Source organism: Schistocerca americana, chromosome 2, assembly GCF_021461395.2.
Source record: "Schistocerca americana isolate TAMUIC-IGC-003095 chromosome 2, iqSchAmer2.1, whole genome shotgun sequence".
NCBI classification, from domain to species: Eukaryota; Metazoa; Arthropoda; class Insecta; order Orthoptera; family Acrididae; genus Schistocerca; species Schistocerca americana.
The window spans coordinates 79,957,290-79,975,640 of record NC_060120.1 but is presented as its reverse complement, the minus strand read 5'-3'; the positions used below and the strand labels follow the sequence as shown (position 1 = coordinate 79,975,640).

The 18,351-nt window shown below is 45.1% G+C and overlaps 1 protein-coding gene across 1 annotated transcript in view; it reads right to left on the bottom strand.

The window, feature by feature from the left end:
- Nucleotides 1–18,351, bottom strand: part of LOC124593793 — a 298,108-nt gene that overhangs the window by 66,189 nt on the left and 213,568 nt on the right. The window contains exons 7-10 of the mRNA XM_047132142.1: nt 6,478–6,597; nt 3,382–3,686; nt 1,511–1,831; nt 346–889 (exon numbers count right to left, since the gene is read on the bottom strand). Of these exons, the coding sequence (XP_046988098.1) occupies nt 346–889; nt 1,511–1,831; nt 3,382–3,686; nt 6,478–6,597 (1,290 nt within the window). The remainder of the gene's footprint in view (nt 1–345; nt 890–1,510; nt 1,832–3,381; nt 3,687–6,477; nt 6,598–18,351) is intronic.

Genomic DNA, 18,351 nt, shown 5'->3' with positions numbered 1-18,351 from the left:
GAGACAGAAGTGTCTTTGCCAGTAAATGTTCCAATATGACACACATCTTACACAGAACACTATCGGCTATTGCAAACATATACATTTGTAAAAGTTTGGTGCATAAATACAGAAGTAAACAATGAGGCAGTAAGTAAGTTTTATTCCCCACTGGCATTTATTCTTGTGATCTACAGATTCCATAGAAGAATTTCCAAATGTGTACATATTCAGCTTTCTGGCATAGTTTTTGCTGCGAGTGTGTATTGTCATTGTAAAACTGACTCCTCTTTCTACATCATAGCAAGAGGAGGTAGCTGTGAACCACAGATTATGCAAATAACTAATAGAAATTTTAACACTTACCAATAGCAGTTTCCGGAGGCACAGAGCAGCCATCCAATTCAGACTCCACTTTGTCGCTGTCTGTCTCCTGGACCTTTGGCACAGAGAGCATCTGCAACATCTCCACAGCTTTTTCATCAGCCAGAGTTGTCACCCTTGTAGGAACTGGTGACCTCAGTGTAGAAGTTGAAGTAGGAGTAGCATCAGTGACAATAGTAGGAACTGGTGAGATGGGTATTGGTGGGTTCGGCACAGGTGTGTTGGGCTCTGATGGCCTCTCCCTCTCAAACTGCTCAATACTGTTTGACAAAAGTTCTAGTCCACTGACATCGACAGGTGGTTGCTGCTGCTGTTGCTGCTGCTGCTGCTGAGCTGATGTTTCATCTTCACTGCATGGTGGAGTATCTGTCTGGTTGCTGGCATCAGCAACAGTGACAACTGATTCCAGACCTGGTGGAGGTTGTCCAGGTTGACTACCAGGATCCTCAGCCTCTTCACCATGGGAAGCAGCTACCTCTGGTGGTGGTGTAAGGCAGGCATCAGCAGGATTTACTGGTGATGTTGCCTAAAATGTATATTAGCTCATCTTAGTGACTAAAAATTGTATTACATTCACACAACTTTAGACAAAATAATAAAAGCAAAAAATTTGTATCACCGTAGCAGTGAAGTACTTAATCTTCTTTGTCTTTGTGGATATCAGTCAGATGTCGCTGAGGAATTCCATGACATTTTGCAGAATGGCTTATGGATGAATATTCATTTGCAGCAAAATGTGATTGTGATACAACCAAGAGCTGTCTCCCCCCCCCCCCCCCCCAACACACACACACACACACACACACACACACACACACACACACACACACACACACACACACACACACACACACAGGTTCTGTTATACACCTGCTATTGTGGGCTTTCAGTAATCTGTTATAAACCCTCAAATGTCACTGGCATACATAAAGAAAATGAGAACAAAATTATTTAACCCACGGAACACCATTATTTGTCTTACCCCAAGCAGAGTGTTTATTATTTTACATTGCGTGAAATATTTCACATGTAATATGCTTTATATTTCTCAAGTAAGAACTCTGTGCTCACTAAAGTAGTCTACATTTCTGTGATACCCTTTGGAAAATAACAGATTTTTAAAACTTAAATATGCTTGCATTCTTACCTGAGATCTCTTCCCAGTCTCTGTTTGCACTGCAGCAGATGGTTGCTGCTGTTGTTGCATTTGGGGTAGACACTGTGCTTGCTGTGGTTGAGATGGTACTTGAGTCGGGGGCTGAGGGGTGTGAGACAACTGTACAACTGCTGTTGCAGTGGCTGTTGCGGCTGTGGCAGCAGCAGCTGATGGGTGCTGCTCATAAAAAAAGTGAGTTGTTGCAATGTTGGTTGCCGGGAAGATTGGTGCTGTGGTAGTAACTTCAGAACTAACAGCGCGGGTGAGTGTAGGCGCCTTGACCTCCAGTGCTGTACAGTCTGCTGCTTCAACCTATGTAATAGATTCATTGGTTATCAGTTTGTTTTTGAAGAAGTCATTTGTTTTATTAAATATTAGGGCAAAATCAAGTAATAATACAATTTGAAGTATCATCCCAATTATCAATAGTTCAGAATTTTAGGATTTAGCTTTGTTCAGTTTTCATTAGCTTGAAGAAAACTTTTCAATTTTATCACAACACATCTTAAATCAAAATAATGGAGTATTTAATGAATATCAGCAGAAAAAAACATTTGCTAATGTAAGAAACTGTATCAAATATAATGAAGTTGTGAGAGGCGATGTAATATTCTTTATAATCTGACATGCGAATACCATGTTGCATTCTCCAGTGTTACACATATATTATACTGTACTTCATCACTCATATTTCATCAGTTCAGTGTTCTTTTATCATAAGAAAATAATTGGTAAAAATTGCACAGTGAGTAATGACTATTGTGAAATCACACTAATGGTGTACATGCTAGGAAACTATCTGAATAATTCAAGTCAATACAACAACTTCTCGCTAAGGAAGCTGACACCCTATGATATACAAGAAGATTGTCTCTGAAATACTGTTACCTCCATAACATTGTGGCATTTTCAAGATTCTAAAACTGTGTTAAATATCTGACATCAACACAGTTTGCAAGAACTCAAATCACTTTGCTCACACAATTAATTCCTCAAACCATAGCTAAATCCAGTGGCACTAGTCTGGAACCTATTGCTTATGGACTTTAACATCACTTACTGGAACTTTTGAGAACATGTAAAGGTATATTCTTGCAAGTTTCACTTGCCTTTTTCAAGCAGCGAAAGCAATGACAGCCCATTATGAAGTGTGGTCACACAATCCGACTGCTGTGATTTGAATTAATTTGACTACCACATTTCTGGACTGGTCAAAAGCAATGTAAGACACCCTATGAGTTAATCTGTTCTTAAGATATTAGTAAACCATTGGACAAATATGCTAATGAGGGACCCCAGTTACAAAGCACAAGAGAATATGGTGCTAAATGAAATTCCTGTATTTCGTAATTCCTGAATGGTAGGCATGTCCTCTTTTCTAAAACATGGTACCTACACATGTGAGTAAAACCGTCTCCCACAATGAACGACCTTTAAGCTGTCCCTCTACCATTCCCCTCTCGAATGGTGCATGGGAAAAACCAGCAATTAAATTTATCTGTGCGAGCCCTGATTTCTCTTATTTTATCGTGATGATCATTCCTCCCTATATAGGTTGGTGCCAAATCGCGAAAGTTTTACTCTAGGTGACTTATTATGGGTTCATGAGATTATTATCAATGTATAGCACTAAATCAATGGCTTCATAAAGTCAGAACTGTTTTGAATGTGGCTTCACTAACATAATTACTACAAGTGAGCCTCATATGGAATGAAATATCTTGTCTGCTCTGAATGGAACAAATGAAGAAAAATATTATGTTTTACATATTTCATGACACTATAAAATTGCACAAATCTCTATGGCAGACTCTAGAGCAGAGATAATGCTATTAGAAGGGTGCCAATGTTTCATAGTTCACCTTGATTACAGTGGTCCTCTTCTTAGTGGAAGTGTGTGCAGGCTGCGGCTGCTCAGCAGCTGCGGTAGCATGAGCTGTCAGTGTAAACTGCGGTTGCACAAGGATGCGCGTTGTTGTGGTGGTCTCTGCAGCTGCTGCGGCGGTTGCAGGTGCAGTTTCCGGTGGATGTTCAAACAGCTGGATATGCTGCTGAGGCTGTGGCTGCTGTGGCTGAAGTGTGGGAAACCCGACACCCACACCCACACCCACTCCTGTCGCAGCTGTAGCGGAGCTACCAGACCACAGAACAGCCCGCTGCAGGTGCTCTGCAAAACACGGACCGCAGCCCGCTGTCCGACGAACTATGTCAAGATGCGAGGGAACAGGAATCGCCACCTCCACCAATGGCACCAGGGATGGGTCATTCACTCTCACATTTATCCACCTACAGTTGCTGCCAGAGATTGTGATAAGTTTTGAGGAAGTGGCAAGGAAATGAAAAGCCGTTTGCTATGTGAGCATATAACTAACCACCAGAATGGAATTTGAACTCCTGGTTTAATCTTTTTCACTGTCTGATGAGTGGCAGAATTTATGAAAATATAATATTTAATAAGTAGTTTATGTAAAAAATGTAGTATAGGTATATTCCAGCCTCAAAAAGCAATTTGGCAGATCAGAGATCTGCACAACAGACCAGGGGAAGTGACAAGATTTTCTGAATAAAGTTTAAATGTTGTAAATAGTCTTTACGGGTTTGCCGCTGGATCATGTTGTGCAAATTCCACAATATTTCCTTGGAGCAACTGTCTGACATCTTCAGGTGGTTCAACCTGGTTGGTGGTTAGGAAATATTGTGGAATTTGCACAATGTGATGTGGCGGCCAACCCGTGAAGACTATTTACAACATATCTGCCAGTAAAGCTTGAAGAGTCACAATGTTTAAATGATAAGTAAAAGAGGAGGTTGAGTGGGTTTTTAAAGTTCACCAAGATGAACAAGACGGAGGGGGGGGGGGGGGGGGGGGGGGTGTCTGGGGAAGGAGACCAGACAGCGAGGTCATCGGTCTCATCGGATTAGGGAAGGATGGGGAAGGAAGTCAGCCGTGCCCTTTCAAAGGAACCATCCCGACATTTTCCTGGAGCGATTTAGGGAAATCACGGAAAACCTAAATCAGGATGGCCGGACGCGGGATTGAACCGTCATCCTCCCTAATGCGAGTGAAGTGTCTAACCACTGCGCCACCTCGCTCGGTGGATGAACAAGAAACGTCAGCTCAATAACATGAGAGGAGGGTAGTGGAGGAATGCCTACAAAAGCAGTGTGGGTGGTGATAAATACTGGGTAGAATTGGTGGTTAAACCAAGGAAATGATTAAAGAAAATTGGAAATGTATTTGGGAATAAAAGAAATGACCAGTGGAAGAAAATTGGTACCATACTTTTTTTTCACATATGTAACTAAGGGTGATTAATATCATTGTTAAATAATTCTGAAATGATTGTTAAAATAACTCTGGCACAAAGAAGTAAGTTCCATAGACAATGAATGAAGAACAGATAGATGTTGGAATAATAAGAATGCATTTTGCAATGAACAACATTTGCTACACTGAACAGAGTAAATCTTAACAGGAGTTATAGAAACAGTAGAATTATGTCCACGAAATGAGTTTAAACAATAAATCTAGAAATGAGCTGAAGATTGACAGAAAGAAGGGCATAAAAACTTCTGAAGAACAATCAAAAGGAGCTACACCAGAGTAATTGAGTCTTCAACACAACAAAGGATTGAGAATAGTGTGCAATGAAGCACTTGCACAAGCATTTATTATCTAAACGCTTGTTGTTGACAGTTCGGTTCACAACTTCTTGGTTGGCTTTGCATGTTTGCTCAGCTGCATTCTTAATGCTGTTTCTATTGGGAACCTGACTAAGGTGAGCACAGATCGATTCAGTTGTCCACTATATTTTTACTTCTCTTGTAGACATACTGTGATCTGCACAACTGGTCTCTATGGATGCCTCATAACAAATTAAAACATTATTAGTGAGATGTTTTGGCTACCTATTAGTAATGGTGCCAACTGTTTAAAGCCTATGTGTGGTTCCGCTAGGATGCACCAGACAAAGATATTTATAAAATATTACATTACATTTTTCCTGAAAACAATTTCCCAAGTTTGGTGGAGCAAAGATTACAGCATTGTATTAGTATTTGTAGGGGCAGACTTTTATACCATCCTTACGTATGTTTTCCACCTTTTTCATAAAATAGTTCAGGGAACTGGTGGGATGGTACTTTACAATGACCACTGCCGTTTCTACCCCCCCCCCCCCCCCCACACACACACACACACAAACCTTTTAGGGGTGCAAACTTTTGGGAAAGGAATGTCAATTGGCTATGCTCTGTTATGGTATCCGAATGCTTGCTAAATGGAATCTTTTCCTTTGCGAACCAGCACGGAACAGAAAAGGTGTGAAGATGGGAGGATGTTGGGATAAGGAACAGGAGGCAGGAAGCAAGAGAGGTAGGTTGGCGAGGAATGAAGTGGGGGAGAGGGGTAGACGGGGAGAATGTAGATGTGTCAGAATACGAGTAAACAGTATGCTATGGATTAAATGAGCTAAAAAAGCTGTAAGATGGAGTTAGTACAAATCTGAATTGGTGGCCTGTGTCAAGGTGCACAAAATCAAGGACACGGCCAGAGAAGCACACGGAAAACCAATGGAGAAAATGTTATACAGGCAATATAACATGGCACTTTTCTGGGAGTGGAGAAACTTTGGAAATCAAGTGACTGGGCCAGTATAGACTGGTTCTGCCTGTTATGTTTGTTAGAAAAAAATACAGCGTGCAGTTACCAACCAGATGACGGATCTGGGTTAGCCACGGGACACGCTTTGTTGATTCCAATACGCTGCTCGACCTGTGAGCAGGACGCAGAGCTCGTTCCCCCACGACTTTCTCACCCGCAAAAGCTGAAGTGCCACGTGGTGCGCCCAGCACCCCCGAGAAAAGTGCCGAGTCATACTGTACGTGTAGTACTAAAGAGAACAATGGGAAAGACGACAGCAACCCAAGTAGCGCACGTCGATACATGGCGTACATACCTATGTTGGCGGCAGGAATGAGAAGCAGGTGTCCGGAGAGAGGGTCCCTCACAAGTTGGTACCCAACTGGCGGCGGCAGGGGTGAGTGGTCCGCAGCACCCAGCTGTACTGGCACTGGTGCTGAAACACCACCACACACAGCATAACTCAGTAGCGCCTCTTATTGTCCAACATTGTATCTGGGAGCTCAAACACTTTTATGCATGTTATATAGTTCAGCGTGGGCACCATTTGTAGCTCGACAGATATCGAATTGGTACTCCACACGTTCATAAGCATGACAGGTGTTACGGCCTCTGCTGTAGCGTAGATCCATTGTCTCAAATCGAACCCTTGTCCTCGATAAACCCCATGCGATGAAATCGAGCAGAGTCAGATTGGGAGACCGAGGGGGTCAGACAAAGGGAAACACCCCCCCCCCTTTTCTGATCCAATGCTTATTGAACATCTCATGGAGAAATGTGGTAACATTCCCACGACAGTGGGGAGAGGGGTTCAGACGCCACCATCCTGCTGGAAAATGACGTCGGGAGGCATCTGTGGAACTGCACTGTAGTTTGACAACAGGTCGCGATAGGTGTGCCCCGACACTGGCGGGCGTGTACCATGTGACTCAGCACAGTTCAGGAACTGGTGGGAATCTTGGAGAGTGTCTTTATCGATTATGTATTTACCCAACACCATTAACTGTCGAGTTTACAAGGATTTGTTTTTGTATCTCTCTAGCTGGACACCCTGTGTGTATCAGTGGGAGTCCCCCAAATCAGTCCTACTTCCGTGTTTTAGAGAACTAATGAAGCCTCACGTAGAGCATGGAAACGAACTCGACAAATCAAGCCAAAACCTGCTTGACAAATCGAGCAAAGTAACTAATTTCGAACCCCAGCTTTTCTTTGTGATCGCAACAAAAATACAAAGAAATGCATCTACCAAATATTGTACAAAGTGCATCACTAAACGGAGAAGAAATATACGGATGGAAAATAACGAAACCGAGCAGACAAGTTCTTCATTTCTCTTGCCACAGCGTCTGTAGTTGGTTTACGAGAAGGTATTTCAAATTCGTGTTTGCAACTACAAAAGAATTAGTATTATATTACCAAAAACGTCTTGTTTTATTCATTTAAAACAGCATCAAGAGTCAGGAATGAAATATACGTACAATACCTAAAAACAGTTCGTTCCAAAAGATACTGAAGTGTGATTTTTACTCGCAGACGGGAATCAAACAAAAAGCTGTCAATAAAAATTACACTTGAATTTTTTTAAACATAATTTTTACTGATCTAGAAGGAAACGAAAATCGTAAACATGTTTTACTGAAGACCACTTGCGTTGTGTTTGAATGAATAAAACTAAACGAGTATGGTAAAATCCTTTAGTAGTCGCAAAGGCGGATTAATGAAGTAGGCAAGTACTGACAGTAATGAACAGCTGTTACTGGCGCAGAGTGGTAGGGTGTCACAATTACAGACAATCAGAACTGAAATTAAATGAAGTAATAGTAAATAAACAGAAAAAAACGATTTTGATGTGAGATTTTCATGTGGAATCCACTATTTAAAAGTTACTCAGGAAAACTACTGTAAGATAATGGGAAGGGGGGGGGAGGTATGGATAAAGCAAAAAAAGATTCCGGGAGAAGCAAGGCAGTAAGCTGTTTTCTATGACTGAACTCTAAACCTTTTATCAGTGTATGTCTTACATACTAACTCGTAAAAGAGTGTAACTATGAAGCACTTTTTGCGTTAAGTGTAGGAACAACTGTAAGTGTGCATGATAGTATCTTTCGAACATCTCACCTTCCTTCCTTCCTATTATGCTACATACATCCTTCCTTCCTATTATGCTACATACAAGTTCTGTTCTGATCTTCTGTCTTCACCAAGTAAGCTAGGCGCCATAAATGCAATAATTCCACTTCATCTGTAATCTATTGCCGCTATATTGCCCTCTGTGTGTTAAAAGATTCCTCTATTTTACCGTCTGAAAGCCCGATCTGATGCATTTCATTTAAAGAAAGCTGAGAGTTATTCGATTTTACTCATCGGTAGACCGTGTTCAATTTTCCAGTTCGTACAGTTACGCCCTAGACATTCCTCTTGGGAAACTAACGAGGTTGCTAAAGATAGGTACCAGCTTAGGTAGTTTGAAGTATGTGAAACGTTAATGATGACTTAAGACGGACGCTTCTGGAAGAGGTGCACACAATGGTCGCGTGACGTCAGCAGACGCCGCGGTGCGAGAACATTCGAGAATGGGCGTTATTCGTTGTTTATTCCGAGAGTCAAGCGTCTAGACGACAGTACTCCTCACACTGTGACTCCACAGAGAGAGAGAACTGTCGTGTTTACATAGATGGACGCCTTCTCCACCAAAAGTTCAGCAGAGTACGATTTCGATCTCTCATACGATGCTGCGTTCCTGTCTCATAGGTCCCTACATACAAGATTTCGGAATTCATCCCTCGATTAATCACACGGCATTCTCGGGACCATGCTCGGTTTTTCCTTTCCTCTTTGTCAGTAGACGAAATGTGGTTCAAATGGCTCTGAGCACTATGGGACTTAACTGCTGAGGTCATCAGTCCCCTAGAACTTAGAACTACTTAAACCTACTTAACCTAAAGACATCACACACATCCATGCCCGAGGCAGGATTCGAACCTGCGACCGTCTCTCTGGAATAAAGAGTAAACAAGAAATTTTCAACATCACGAGTTTTCTTCTCTGTAGAATATTTCTGTTCAGAAGCACAGAACATTTTTAGAATTTTTGCCAAATCCAAATAGGGGATGCGCACATGGCAAGAGTGTAAAACACGACACGGTTGATACCGGTTTTCTTTCTGTACTCGGAATAATCTGCAGCTCTCGACAGGGATGCAGTCGACCATGTGGTGACATCGTTCACAAAATTACACAACCATACACTGGCCAGAACATTAAGACCACCTATCTAACAGCCGGTAGGTCCACCTTTGGCACGGACAACAGCGGCGACGCGTCGCGACATGGAAGCAGTGCGCCTTGGTAGATCGTAGGAGGGAGCTGGCACCACATCTGCACACACAAGTCACCTAAATCCCGTAAATTCTGGGAGGAAGGTGATGAGCCACATTCGATCACACCCTAGGTGTGTTCTATCAGTTTCAGCTCTGGCGGAGTGGGAGGCCAGAACATCAACTGGAACTCACCATTGTGTTCCTCGAACCACTCCATCACACTCCTGACCTTGTGACATGGCCCTGTATCTTGTTGAAAAATGCCATTACCGTCGGGAAACATGATCGTCATGAATGGACGTACGTAGTCGACAACCCGTGGACGATACTCTCTGGCCGTATGGTGCCTTGCACGAGCTCCACTTGAGACCAACGGATGCCCACATGAATCCTCCCCAGAGTATAAATAGTGCCGCCGCCAGCTTGCCTCCGTCCCGCAAATACTACAAGTTCAAGGAGCTGTTCCCCTGGAAGACGTTGGATTCTCGCTCTCCCATCACCACGATGAAGAAAGTATCAGGATTCATCAGACCATGCAACGCTCTGCCACTGCGCCAACGTCTAGTGCAGATGGTCACGTGACCATTTCTGTTGCAGTTGCCAAGTCGTGGTATTACCATAGGCACATGCATGGGTTGTCGGCTGTGGAGGCCCATCGTTAGAAGTGTTCGGTGCACTGTGTGTTCAGACACACTTTTACTCTGCCCAGCATTAAAGAATGTTAGCTCCGCCACAGTTCGCCTCCTGTCCTGTTTTACCACTCTGCCCAGCCTACGACGTCCGACATCGGTAATGGGCGGAGGGGGGGTGGCAACTCAGCGACGTCTGGACGAGGTTTCAAAGTCCTGCAGTTTCCGAAACGCTCGTGCCGAGTCTCCGGGCCATCATAATCTGCCCTCGGTCAAACTCAGACAGATCGTGCACCTTCTCCATTCTACACACGGACAGCACGCTCTGTGATACTACGTGTATCACGAGTGTGTCTGACCAGCAGTCATTCCTCGCCGGGTGACGCTGCTATCGCCTGGCCGGGTTTATATCGATAGGTCGGTGGTCGTAATGTTCTGGCTGATCAGTGTATATCCGTATAGCTGTACGGGGAAGAAATCCTTTAAAATCCAAAGAAGAGCGGCGCGTTTCGTAACAGGGATATTTGGTAAGCGTGATAGCGTTACGGAGATGTTTAGCAAACTCAAGTAGCAGACTCTGCAAGAGAGGCGCTCTGCATCGCGGTGTAGCTTCCTGTCCAGGATTCGAGAGGGTGCGTTTCTGGATGAGGTATCGAATATATTGCTTCCCCCTACTTATACCTCCCGAGGAGATCACGAATGTAAAATTAGAGAAATTCGAGCGCGCACGGAGGCTTTCCGGCAGTCGTTCTTCCCGCGAACCATACGCAACTGGAACAGGAAAGGAAGGTAATGACAGTGGCACGTAAAGTGCCCTCCGCCACACACCGTTGGGTGGCTTGCGGAGTATAAATGTAGATGTAGGTGTAAAAACTAAAAATATGCGACGGTGACAAACAACGGGGAACCATTTCATCTTCAGATCACTAAACTTGTTACAGGTGGAAGTTCTGAGAACAAATAACTGTTTTAGCAGTTTTTATAATTATATATGAACTACAGTGCTCCATCCCTCTCGTTCGACGAGGGGCTCGTTCCTTCAGTCAGTGCAGTGCAATCTGTGGGAAGGACTTTTTTTTTTTTACAGCAGTTTCCGAATTCATTTCGACTCACCAAAGCAACCACGTTCGCAGCAGTAGCTGTCGCTCCACTGATTCTCCATCGGAGGAAGAAGGGCTTCGGCCTACGGCCTTCGGTACCACGCAGTGGTCACCCTCGTCCTGCCTCTTTGCTACGTGGCCGAACGATCGTCTCTGATGCAAGTCACGGTGACTCAACGACCTCCGGAGTCCGCGGCAATTCATGAAGTATCCTCCTAACCAGGAAAACCGCGTTTCCACCTGACTGTGAGCTAAGTTCACCTATTAATGCTTTACAACTTCTTGGCGCTCTGATCCGCCTCATGTCGTCATTTCATCTTTTATGACCCAGGCGTCGACAAGACCCCAATTGATTGCCAAGAGTGTAACATGATCTACATATCACACGCTTTGGGAAGATCGCAGTAAATACCAAATGGCGATATTCTATTGTTTAAGGCTCATAACACTACGTGGGTAAACGTATTGGTAGCAGTCGAGGAACTATTCTGGAATCCAAATTGTGATACGCTAAGTAAACTATTTCTGGCTGGCTCTGAGCACTATGCGACTTAACTTCTGAGGTCATCAGTCGCCTAGAACTTAGAACTAATTAAACCTAACTAACCGAAGGACATCACACACATCCATGCCCGAGGCAGGAGTCGAACCTGCGACCGTAGCGGTCGCTCGGCTCCAGACTGCAGCGCCTAGAAGCGCACGGCCACTCCGACCGGCGAACTGTTTCTACTAAAACGTAAGATTACATTTGGATTCATTACTTTTGCGAATGTTTTCTAAAAAATAAGAAAATTGGACGATAATTATGCAAACACAAATGTTTCAGATGAGGAAGGCCAACAGGGATGAACTCTTAATCCGCCAAATCGCCATGGGCAAGTATTGGGTTAGTTTAGGACAACGCGGCAAAGCAAGCAGTGGAAACATGTGCAATGTTGAACGCCAGGTAGGCAAATAAACGTTCTTCGGGTCGTGACTGTCTGGGGCTGCAGAGGGGCTGTGCAGACGAAAGGGCAGCAGGCGAGAGGCAGTTGAGACAGGGGCGAGCAGAGGCAGGCAGGGGTTACGAGCAGGGCAGGGCAGGACAGAGTAGGCGCCTGAAACTGGATCCCAGCGAGCCGCCGGCTTGGGTTTCCGTAGCCTGCAGCTGCCGGTCACGGCCGCAGACCGCGCTCAAACTTTCAGTTTTCGCCCCCACAAAACACTCAAAACCACAACGCACACTCATTCGCACACGGTACTCTATCATATTCCTAATCCACATATACACTCCGCAAGCCACTGTGCAAGGCGCAGCGGATGATTTTCTACCTACACAGTTTCTCTAAATTTCGCCAACAGGGTTTCGTGAGAAGTAAGTACATCGCCCGCACGCCCGGTTGGCCGTGCGGTCTCACGTACGGCTTTCCGGGCGGGAAGGAGCGCCTGGTCCCCGGCACGAATCCGCCAGGCGGATTTGTGTCGAGGTCCGGTAACAGGCCAGTGTGTGGATGGTTTTTAGGCGGTTTTCCATCTGCCTAGGCGAATGCGGGTTGGTTCCCCTTATTCCGCCTCAGTTACACTATGTCGGCGATTGCTGCGCAAACAAGTTCTCCACGTATGCATACACCACCATTACTCTACCACGCAAACATAGGGGTTACACTCATCTGGTGTGAGACGTTCCCTGGGGTGTCCACCGGGGGCCGAAACGCACAATAAACCTGGGTTCGGTGTGGGGCGGCGGAGCGACGAAGTGGACTGCGATAGTCGTCGTGGGAATGCGGACCTCTGCGGCTGCGGCGGGGACGGAGCCTCTCCGTCGTTTCTCGGTCCCCCGTTACCATACAATGCAATACAAAATACATCACCTTCTTCCAAGTACGTCGAGAATCAGTTACACTTCCGTATGGACTGTACCGACATGTTACGACCGTAGCAGCGCCTCTTTGAATCCGTTCAAAGAAGGGCTTTACAACTGGTCCCCACTCGCGTCACGTGAAAGAGGTACACTGTGGACATCCTTTCCCAGAGCCCTTCCAACAAATCTGTCTTCCATTCCCCTTCTCTGATGCAGATGTAACGTGGTCGACCTATTTCACACCGCTTCTTAGTATTACGCCCATACAAGGGGCGCAGTTAAAAGTAGCCCTTGTCCCCTTTCATTCGGCAGGAGGACGGTTCAATCCCGCATCCGACCATCCTGATTTAGGTTTTCCGTGATTTCCCTAAATCGCTCCAGGCAAATGCACGGCATGGTTCCTTTGAAAGGGTTCAAATGGCTCTGAGCACTATGCGACTTAACTTCTGAGGTCATCAGTCGCCTATAACTTAGAACTAATTAAACCTAACTAACCTAAGGACATCACAGACATCCATGCCGGAGGCAGGATTCGAACCTGCGACCGTAGCGGTCGCTCGATTCCAGACTGTAGCGCCTAGAACCGCACGTCCACTCCGGCCGGCCTTTGAAAGGGCACGGCCGACTTCCTTCCCCGTCCTTCCCTGATCCGATAAGACCAATAACCTCGCTGTTTGGTCTCTTCCCCCGAACAACCCAACCCAACCCTTGTCCCCTTTGAATGCGAATGCAATATTTCGACCCCTGAAATAAACAGCTACAACAATGGGCAGTTTTATTCAATTAACGATTGTTAACATTCTTCTGTCAACATTTCAGCTTATTTCATCAGTGACGTTAACGTTTCTATTTGCGTCCTGCAAAATGACATTCTCGACAGAGGAAAGAATTTAAATTGTGGAAGCATATGTGAAAACAGGTTCGATTAATGAAACTCGCGAAATTTTCGGGGTCAACAATCGGGATAGAGGACTACCAGCAAAGAGATCAATACAGAGCCCGTACAAAAACTGGCGCACCTACGGATGTGTGCAAAATGCAGAACGGCAAATAATTCCTTCAGTTCGCACTCCAGAAGTTATTGTAGACAGTCGCCGAAGAATTATTCAGAGCCCAAAGACGTCTACACGTAAATTGACCCAACAGGCGAATGTAAGTAGGGCGAGTTCTCAGGGTGGCATGGAATCCGTTTCAGATTTGAATGACGGGGAACGTCGAAAAAGTTCAAGGAAGGTAGCTCATTTCGTACTATTGCTAAACAGGGCAGTGTGTCACAGATATGACGCGCGAGTTGGGCGTAATCTTTTCACGAAATCTGAACAACAGCGAAGTTTCTCCTCCGATGCAAAAATGTTCGTTGATGCCCATAGTGATAATGCTAAGTCCACGCTTTGATTTTGCCCAACTTGTGAGACCTTGTTGCTACTAGGATTCTTAAACCCATGATGTTCCAAAATAGTATTAGCAGTGTTCTGCTTGAGATTGACACTTCGATTATATTCCTAGGCGTAACGTTGCGAAACAATATGAAATGGGATGAGTATGTGAGGCCTGTAGCAGGGAAGGTTTATTGGGAGCATTTTAAGAAAGTGTGGTTCATCTGTAAAGGAGATCGCATATAAGATACTAGCTCGAATAACTGCTGAGTACTGTTCGAATGTGTGGGATTCGCACCAGATCGGATTAAAGGAAGAAGCGGGCCGCTAGATTTGCTACCGGTAGCTTCGAGCAACATGCTTCGCGAACTCAAACGGTAATTACCGGAGGGAAGACGACGTTCTTTTGCAGGAACATTATTGAGAAAATTTATCGAAACGGCATTTGAGGCTGATTGCCAACGTACACTTCGTGTAAGGACTATGAAAATCGGAATTAGACAAATTAGAGCTCACACGGAGACATACAGACAGTCGTTTTTCCTGTTTGCGACTGGGACAGGAAAGGAAATGACGAAGTGGTAAAAGGTTTCCTCCGCCACGCAACATATGGCGGCTTGCGGAGTATGTAAGTACATGTAAAAGCAATTTCTGACATGTACTTCGCAAATTTTGAGACATATACTTTTGAAATTATCCACCTCTCTGAACTGCAATTTCTCGGAAACGTACTAAGCCCTGATGTAAACCAATTATTATTATTAAAAAGATTTTTGTTATTATCACTATCATATTCATTTAATAGGCATCTCCTAAACATTAAAAGTGGGACTGATAGCTACTATAGTTAGATTTAGGGGTGGGGGGTGGGGGGGTGGGGGAGAGAGACGACTGTAACCCGTAACAGAATGCGATCTCCCCCCCCCCCCTCACCACAGTCCCCAAGAACCGAACCCAGAATCCATGCCTCGTTGACCGGTCGTAAGGAAGTGTAGAAAGACATGGATAATGACAGCTCTCTTTACATGTGGATAAAGGCGAGATGATGCCTATAACACCAATAATTAACCAGATAGCCGGCCGAAGTGGCCGTGCGGTTCTAGGCGCTGCAGTCTGGAACCGCGAGACCGCTACGGTCGCAGGTTCGAATCCTGCCCCGGGCATGGATGTGTGTGATGTCCTTAGGTTAGTTAGGTTTAAGTAGTTCTAAGTTCTAGGGGACTAATGACCTGAGAAGTTGAGTCCCATAGTGCTCAGAGCCATCTGAACCATTAACCAGATACTATCTGATTACGAGGATTCTTCAACAAAGGAATGCATTCCAGTTCACGCGTTCACTAGTTAGCACAAAGGCATGGTATTACCATGCAGTACCATGCCTTTGTGCTAACTAGTGAACACGTGAACTGGAATGCATTCCTTTGTTGAATCCTTATTGGCACTCAAAAGTTTAGAGGTAATGAAAATTACAAGTGCGTCAACAACTGTCATGTCTCTTCGCTACAACTCATTCATTGTGGGAGTGCTGGTTGCGTCGGTAACATGGGCGGTCAGTTTGTTTCTTTACTGGAGAACTGCTGGCATAGGGTTGCAAGTTGAAGAAATGAAAACGAAAACCCACTGATGATGTCACAGTGGTGCCGAAACATGTTTGGATACTGAGAAAAACGGTGTTTTGCATAACTGGCGGACCTCGCATCCAACAAGATTCTCTTTGGTAATCCAGGAAGACAAAGAGGGCGAGATCGATCTCGAGCAAGATGGCTGGATGGAGTGGAAGAAGACCTACGAAAGCTCGGATGCAGAAACTGGAGGGGGGTAGCATGTGACCGTGATGGATGGTGCAAGCTGGTTGGGAGGGCCAAGCTTCATCCTGGAATGTGGCGCCACAGAAAAAGATATTTTTGACAATGTAGAGTTTTACGTGAATGCGCTACTGTTTGTTCTGATATGGAGAAATGTTTGCGACTGATAAGTTTGCAAATAAATCCCAGTTACACTTCCTCTGAGCAAGTAATGCCACTTATTTCTGGCGTCATTCCTGCAGTAACAAATATTCTAGGCTTAACGCTGCGCTTACACAACATCAGGGCCCTTTGCACAAATAGTCAACTGAAGAAGCATTGAGTGCCGCATTGAGAAAATGAAAAAAGCAAAATGTGTTGGGATTGGGGGCGAGAAACTATGGCAGCTAGCGCAGGTGGAACCCAGTGGAGTGTGACGAATCTAATCTGCCACAGACCGCCACCTGTCGCAGCGCGCCGCCAACAAAACTCAAAGCACATAAAACACCGCAAAAATACATTTCTTTGAAAAGACATCCACGTTGTTTCCTTCAAAGCATACGCATCTTTTCTTAATGCGCGCAATTAGTGTTGTTGGGTAAACGTGAGTGAGGTAGTCACGGTCTAAATACCATTCAAAATACGCTGGTATCTAAGACATTACGAACGGACTACGACAAGGGAGGGGGGGGGGGGGGCATGGGAACATTTGTACCATTGCTGAATGAGAGTCGCTGCTCGCCTGATTCGATTTAACGAAACCGCGGAATCCTTCGAGCAGAATCGATCATTCACACCTAGAGTCAGTGAATCAATTAACTGTTTGTTCGTTGAAACCTTATCGTGCGGCAGCCGTTTCAATTCTGTTAATCTTTACTAAAACCTGTTATCACTCGCACGGAAGTCAAAACTAAGAAAGCGCCTGTTTCGCCAGAACAACGCCATGTGCGAGAAGCACGCTTTCCCCCCACAGGTCGATACTGCTCCAGGAGCTGCCACCCTTCCCAAGAGCGTTGAGGAAAGTCTTCGGCGGAAGCAACGGAACGCCCCAAAGACGGGGGGGAAACGCTCCAAATCTGAGAAATGAACGTCGTTACGGCTTGGACGCATTTTCCGGTAGACGGTGCGTGCAGAAGGGGGAAAGCGCTGTAGAAGCTGGTGTCTGCGTCGGCTATCCTACTGCAGCGAGAGAAGGACGTGTTTCAGATCCACTGGGTATGATTCCGCAACATCAATGTATGCGGAGCGAAACATGGAATTCTTTTCTCTCAGATTATTTGCTCCACCGAGATCAGAGTATACGGAAGAACGTTTTGTTACAAATAATCTTAAGATCCATTTTTGGGAAGTAGACAATTCACAACGACAAAATATACTGTGCACGAAAACTGAGTTTTTTGATCGCTTACTGAATGGAAGTGTCCTGGATTCGATCTTAAGATCACTACAATCCTCTGGAACGCACTGCTCATGCTATCATCTATAGGTGTGATTCCCTACTTGAGGGGGATCTTATGAGAAAGGAGTGACCGTACGCCAATGAAACTTCGTGTAAACATTTGTAAAGACATGTGGAAGAGAAATAACGTATAAACCATTGACAGAAACACATTTTAATTTCCATATAAGAGGGTACTTCTACGTGATTACTCTGCTATGCGCAATACAGTGCCTTTCTGAGGGTTTGATGAACCACCTTCAAGCTGTCTCTCTACCGTTCCACTCTCGAACGTCGCGCGGGGAAAACCGAGCACTTAAATTTTTCTGTGTGAGCCCTGATTTGACCATGTCTCCCTATTTAGGTGGGTGCCAATGTTTTCGCAATCGGAGGAGAAAACTGGTGACTGAAATTTCACAAGGAGATCCCGTCGCAACGGAAAACGCCTTTGTTTTAATGATTGCCACTCCAATTCACGCATCATCTCTGTGGTACTATCTGCCCTATTTCGCGATAATACAAAACGAGCTGCCCTTCTTTGAACCTTCTCGATGTCATCCGTCAGCCCCACCTGACGCGGATCCCACACTGCAGTACCGACGTATTTTTCCTGCTCCTTCTCCTACCCACGCGCAGCCTTGCAGGCGGGATACAAAAGCGGATAGATGGCCGTTGGCGTGTACGGCATCAAACGTCTCAAAGCA